Source organism: Numida meleagris, unplaced genomic scaffold (genome assembly GCF_002078875.1).
Source record: "Numida meleagris isolate 19003 breed g44 Domestic line unplaced genomic scaffold, NumMel1.0 unplaced_Scaffold644, whole genome shotgun sequence".
Lineage (NCBI taxonomy): Eukaryota > Metazoa > Chordata > Aves > Galliformes > Numididae > Numida > Numida meleagris.
In genome coordinates this window covers 5,269-11,898 of record NW_018364859.1, presented here as the reverse complement: position 1 = coordinate 11,898, position 6,630 = coordinate 5,269, and the positions used below count along the sequence as shown (strand labels likewise).

General features: G+C 54.2%; 1 protein-coding gene across 3 annotated transcripts; it reads right to left on the bottom strand.

The window, feature by feature from the left end:
* Window positions 1-3,789: 3,789 nt before the first annotated feature.
* Window positions 3,790-6,204, bottom strand: LOC110391928 (platelet glycoprotein VI-like). Of its 3 annotated transcripts, XM_021383887.1 has the most exons (3): window positions 4,521-4,827; window positions 4,412-4,447; window positions 3,790-4,294 (listed from the first exon to the last, which is right to left on the bottom strand). In XM_021383887.1, the coding sequence occupies exons 1-3, from the start codon at window positions 4,549-4,551 to the stop codon at window positions 3,990-3,992; spliced, it is 372 nt and encodes a 123-aa protein (XP_021239562.1). In that variant the 5' UTR covers window positions 4,552-4,827; the 3' UTR covers window positions 3,790-3,989. The 3 variants fall into 3 exon arrangements, 2 of the variants coding, with proteins under 2 accessions (XP_021239562.1, XP_021239563.1); XM_021383888.1 differs by lacking the exon at window positions 4,412-4,447 and having other exon boundaries at window positions 4,521-4,825; XR_002434179.1 differs by having other exon boundaries at window positions 4,173-4,263; window positions 4,412-6,204.
* Window positions 6,205-6,630: the final 426 nt, after the last annotated feature.

Below are 6,630 nucleotides of genomic sequence, written 5' to 3'. Positions count from 1 at the left end.
GGGTGCAGTGACAGGGAGGGTCGGGGCACTAGGACAGGGGACACCAGTCAGCCTTGTCCCTGCACACCCTCCTGGACCTCTCTGATGACCACCTCCACACGCTCCCCTCCCTCTGTAAACTTTCTCCCCCTCTCCCCATACTCACGCTGCTGTGCCCTGTTCGCTGCCACCAGACACCAACCTGCAAGGGACACGGCCCTGGGTCTCACACAGGGCCACAAACCCCCGTGGCACCACATCCCCATTGTCACTCACCCAGGATGAGGGCCAGCGCCATTGTTGCCATGAGGCAGGAGCAGCTTGGGGACAGTGAGACTGCAGTGGGAACAAGAAGTGGCTGGAGAGCTGCTGTCAGTTCCCCTTGGGGACAGGATGCCGTGTGGTCACCTGCTCATGTGTCCAATTTGGTCCCAGGGGGGTGGCACCATGCTGTCCCTGATAGAGTGGCACACACAGAGCAGCACACACAGCCCCGCTGTAGTTCCTCACCAAAGCTTTTCCCCCTCAGTTTTCACACACTGTCCCCTAAGTTCTGCCAGTGCCTGGCCTTGCACTGTGTCCCCCACGAGATGCCAAACTCAGGACATGTGAATCTGATGCAGTGTTCTGCATGGTATGTCACATGCGGTCCCCCGCATGTCCTACAGTGATCTATTCATCATTCATGGGAGAGAAGCGTCCACCTGGCCCTACACATTTCTTGGCTTCCTGAGACCCATGTCAGCATCTCTTCCTGCTTGGACAACCAGCAGAGACATGGCCCATTCTTCTTAAAATAATCCAGTTAGGGCTGAGGCCAGGTGCCTGAACGCCATAGAGGAGGTGGGGTTGGTCTTCTGGAGAAGGGTTTTCTTCCCACTCAGATGTCCTCCTCTTGGAAAGGACAGCCTGCTGGCCTTGGTTGTGTCTTCCTGGGGGCACAGATCCCAGTCGGGGACACAAGCAATGACCCACAGGTTTTTTATCTGCATGGTGGAGACCTCAACACTCACCTGCAGCAGTGGTGATGAACAGGACTATGAACACCTCTGCCATCGAGAGTCAGTGGGTAAGGCAAGTCCCATGCTTCATCTCAAGGCTGGCACCTAGGGGAGAAGAGACGTCCAGCCCCTTCCGGGGCAACAACATGCTGCAGGTTCCAGGAGCTGACCCAAAGGATGGGGCTTTCCTCCTTTGGCTCAGGGATGAGGAGCTTTGATGCCATTGCCCACACTGGGAGCTCACAGAGAGCACCAAGCCCCATATTGGAGTGCTTGGCTGATGGCGGTTTTTGGGAAGAGAAGGACGGGCATCATTTGGTGCCCATATTTTTCCTGTGTGGGATGCACGTGTTGTCCTTTGGAGTGACACGCGTTTGAAAGTTGTGAACTTCAAATAAAATTATATGTTTTTTCCATAGGAAAATCTTCCCCAGCAGCAGAACATGGTCTGTTCCCCAGCTGGAGCAGCAAAGACAAATTAAAAATGGAAGAATTAAAAGTTTCTGCCCCAGAATCTCTGCCCTACCCACAAGCAATGAGGTGTTAATTTCTTAAGGCTCGATGGGCTTCTTGCACAAAATGAGCTGAGACACTTTGGGTCTTTCCAATGCCCCGAGTCACGCTCCCTCCATCTCTGTTGCTTTGGATTTAAATCCTCTCTTGATCCCAACCTCTGCTCAAATGAACTGCTGTTTCCTGGGCTTCTTTTCCTAGAAGTCTGTTTTCTCAAGCAATGTGGCTTCCCCTTTTCTATTCTAAGCTTTCTCCTCCTTCTTGTGCACCACACAAACCACATCTTGTGGCACAAACCCTCTTCCCCTCTCTTTCGTCCTCTTTCCCATGCAACAAAACAGGAAGGATTTCAGAAAATAATCCCTCAATCACACAGGGCTATTCAAGAATCCCCCTAATCCTAAAATCTCTTTTCCACCCATTTTGGTCTGCCAGGAGGACGATGAGGATGGGAGGAAGAGTCGGAAGAACCGAAAGAAGGCAGCGTTGAAGAAAGGAAGTCAGAAATTAATTAGTATCACACTACTTAGCCTCAACTGCACTGAAATCCCAGACAGTTCCCTTTGGCTTCTAAGCCTTCCTCTCTTCCTTTGTCTCTTTATTCACAGTCAATATCGTGCGGAAATTGGGAACTAGGGAGGGAATCCTCAAAAGTAACCGTGACTCGGGTTCGTCAGGGAGGATGGATTATATCTAAATAATCGCCAAATGATAGAAATTGTCATCCTTATCTTGATAATTACTAAGTTCTACCAAAAAGTATCTGTTCCAGCAGTGAAAACCCAAGTGGTATTTTGGGGATGAATCACCAAATATTGCCTTTCTCCCCACACCTTGATGGTCAGCCGATACACGTTGCCACGACCGCCAAAAAATCCTCATTGAAGGGATTTTATTTTCTGGCTTTTCAGCATTGTTTCAGTTTCTCACTGCTTACCCAGCATCTCAGCACGGCACTGATTGCTGACATTGTTAAACCCTGAGCTGCTTTCACTCCTCAACAGATGCAGCCAATGACACCGGCTGACTTGTGTCAAAGAGAAAGTCTGTAGCATGTGTGTGTCTGTACTCAAAGTAGAAAACTAAAAGAAGCAATGTCCAGATAAGAAGCCCAGTGAGTGCAATTTCCTGGCACCGGATGTGTTATTTTGGATGTTGGGTGCTCACAGCACGCTTGGTCTTGGGGTTTGTTGGTGCACTCTGTTCTCCAAGAAACTCCAGCCCTGTTGGTTGGGGTAAGGGCTGATCCTGGTTTGTAGGGGGGACAGAAGGAAGGAAGGGATGGGGAAGAAGGAAGCCTGCAAATGGCCAGAGATGGGATGGTTTTGCAGCAAAAGTCAGTCCTTGTCTGGAAACCCGATGTGAGGAATTGGAAGTTAAAGCTGAAATGGAGACAGTGCACCCTGGGTCCAGGTGGGATGAGCTCCACAGAGATCCACATCCACAACCATCATCTGCTCTACGCTGGGCTCGTATCACAAGGTTTGGGGTCTGCGTAGCTCCCACTCCATGCTCTCGAGGACCTGCAGAGCCTCCACCACCTCCAAAACCACGTGTGGAGGAGATGCCTGTCTCCATGTGCCCATCCAACCTGCAATGGGAGCCCAGCCCATGTGTGCCTGCCGCCATCACCTCCTTGTACCAGCTCCTTCCCTACTGGGAAACACTGGAGCAACTGGGAAGGATCCAAAGACCCCAGAATTGAGGGAAACAGAGCAGCCATCAACTTCTGCTCCAGCCTTGCATGGGAACCACTGGGAAGGGTCTGTTTTCAAACAGATGTGCACTCTTCCAGCTCCCGCTGTGTGCCCACACTGGGACCTGAGAGCCAGCGCTTTGGGACTGCTGCTGCTGCTGCTGCTGCTGCTGCTGGTAGTGGCCATGCTCAGCATGCACGGTGAGTGACCAGCTCGTAACCACATCCACAGCACAAGAAACCACAGCTTCAATGAGCAGAAACCTTGACCTTTTCCCCCAAAGTGATGTGTGGGTTTTTTACTGAGCTGGTGATGACCACCCAGAAGCGGTGGCAACAAACAGGAGGAGCTGGAAGCCATCATGCAGCAGGAATCGGATACTTAGTAGGCATCTCCAAATGATGGTGGGATCACTGCCACAAGTGCAGTGCTGCTGTGGGGGGCTGTGAGCTCTTTTGGAGGGGTAGGCACGGAAGGAGAGGGCAGTGAGGTGGCTCTCTGTGTCAGGGAGTGCTTCACTGTGGTAGAGCTCAATGCTGGGAAAGATCAGGTTGAGTCATTATGGGTAAGGTTGAGAGGGATGGGCAGCCAGNTCCTGATGCTGGGTAGGGGACAAAAGCCCATCCTTGTGCAGGAGGAAGGTGACCCCATCATCCCTGTTCCAGCAGCGGATGGTGACATTTGTCCCCATCCCCACCCCTTCCTTGGGGCTGATGGAAATGCTGGGTGGGGGGTAGCTGTGATCTGTGTGTAGGGAAGGGAGAGAGATGAGACACTACCCAATGGGGACAGCCCAGAATCACCCGTTATCCCCAGCGCCCTCACCTGTAAGCACCAGCTCCACGGGATCACTCTGCTCTGATATCCCCAATGGCTCTGACACGTGGTACTGGCACCGATACGTCCCTGCACGTTCCCGACTTGTGCTAATGAAGGAGAACTCGACCACGTCCTGCTCCTTGTCCTTGTACTTGTTGTGTGTCCAACCTCTGTCCTGGTACAGCCAGATCCAGGCAGCCATCCGGGGCAGGTGGCATCGCAGGGTGACAGTGTCCCCCAGGGACACCCCCTGGCTGGGGTGCAGTGACAGAGAGGGTTGGGGCACTAGGACAAAGGGCACCAGTCAGCCTTGTCCCTGCACACCCTCCTGGACACCTCAGATAGGCCCCTCCCCATGTTCCCCTCCCTCTGCCCTCATTCTCCCCCTCTCCCCATACTCACCGTGCTGAGCTCTGTTCGCTGCCACCAGACACCAACCTGCAAGAGACACGATCCTGGTCCCACACAGGGCCACCAACCCCCGTGGCACCACATCCCCATTGTCACTCACCCAGGATGAGGCCCAGCGCCACTGGTGCCATGAGGCAGGATCAGCCTGGGGACAGCGAGACTGCAGTGGGGTCAACAGGTGGTGAGAGAGCTGCTTTCAGTTCCCTTTTGGGACAGGATGCTGTGATGTCACCTGCTGATGTGTCCAATTTGGTCCCCAAGGAGTGGCAATGTTTTGAACCCGATGGGGTGGCACGCACACAGCAGCACATCTGGCCCCATTGAGGGGCCCCACACAGACTGTTCCACCTCAGCTGTCACACAGTGTCCCCCAAGCTCTGCCAGCACGTGGCCTTGCACAGTGGGAGGCCAAATGCAAGACATCAGGCTGCAGTGATGCCCCGAGTTGGATGACGGTGTCTGCAGTGCAGAGCTGGGGTTTCCCACGGGAACTCATTGAGGTGAACCTGGCACTCAAGGTCCAAATGCCATCAGCAATCCTAATGAGAACACTGCTCCTGTCCTGCAGGTGTTGGGGACAATGGTGAGCGACACTGCCCGTGTCCTCCCACACACCGTGCCACCCACAGCCATCCTGCCTCAGGGCACAGCTCGGGGGCTGCTGCTGAATGGTTCCTGAGCCACCCATCAAACCGGAGACATGCACAGAAGACAAACAAGGAAGAGAGAAAGAACAGAGACTTTAATTATAGATAGATATGTATAGATAGAAACAAGGGAGGCACAACACGAGTGCTGAGCACACAGCACCTTGGGCAGTGGCTTCCTCCCCCCAGAAAACTCCCCTCCCAGTTACAGCTGTCACACGATGCTGTGCGCTCTGCGATGGAGATGGGATGGGATCTGTGCCCAGTGCAGCTCAGCTGTCCTGGTTCTGTCCCCTCCCAGCTCCTGCTGCCCCCAGTCCCTCGCTGGCAGCACCGGTGGAGAAGCTGAGAAACGGAACCGTCCTTGGCTCTGCGCAGCACTGCTCAGCAACAGCTAAACCACCCATGTGTCACCACCATTGGTTTTCTCCTAAAGCCACAGCACAGCACCACAGCAGATACAGTGAAGGTTATCAATTCTGTCCCAGCCAAAAGTGGGGGGCAGGTGGGGGATGCATGGGGGATCTATAGAGAATCTATGGGGGATGGAATGGGAGGGGAGGGAACCGTGAGGAGATGTGTAGGGCAGGAGTGGGTTGGGTCAGGTGTGGGGGTCCCGCTGGGCTGGTGCTGTGGTTTTGAGGTGGATTGCAAAGGGTTTGTGGATCTCAAGGGCTGTGAAGTGATGTGGAGCTGATAAGGTTAGATAGGAGCACTTAGGGATTGGGTGTGGCTGGAAAGCATTAGGGGTGCACCACTGAGGAGTTGGGGTGTTAGATTAGGGGGGTAGAGGGGGAGGGTAGTAATAGGAGAGATGGGAACATGTCATCGGGGAGCACTCAGCAATGAATTTGGGGTCTTTTTGCCTCAGTGCATTCCAAAAACCTGGCATTTTAGGGGTCCCATCATGTGGGTCCCCAAGTTGCTTGGGTTGGGGATGGAGCTATGGTGCAGGTTTTAAGTGATACACAACACAATTGCTCACCAGGCAATGACTGATGCAGAAATCAGCACAGAATGGGAGGCAGGGGACACATGCTGGATTTTCTGGGGGTCTATTGGGAATGACGGGCAGGGAGGGTGCAGTCTGGGGGATCTCTAAGGGATAAAAGAATGGAAACCCTTTCCCCACCTGGGCTTGAGGCTTCGGGCATCGAGGATGAACAAGAGGCCGACAATGAAGATGAGGGCAGCAACGCAGCACCTCACCACCGCCACCACCAGGTTCCCATGGGATCCCCCATCAGCTGCTGGAGGGTGCGGGGGCTTGAAGGTCCCCATCCCTGGCCACCACCTCCCTGGGGATGGGATGCAGGGACACTGTCATCTGTGGGTGGCACCGGGGACACCCAAATAGGGGACTGGGATTTACCTGGGGGTGCAGGGGTGGGTGTCACCTCCAGGGTCACACTGTCCCCGAGGGGAGAGGACACCAAGGGATCATCCTTGGGGCGATAGGAGCAACTATAGGTGCCAGCGTCGGATGTGGTGACCTGAAAGAGAGTGAAGGAGGCCATGCCCAGACCATCAGAGTCCTGGCGCTGGATGGGGGCTGAGCACCTG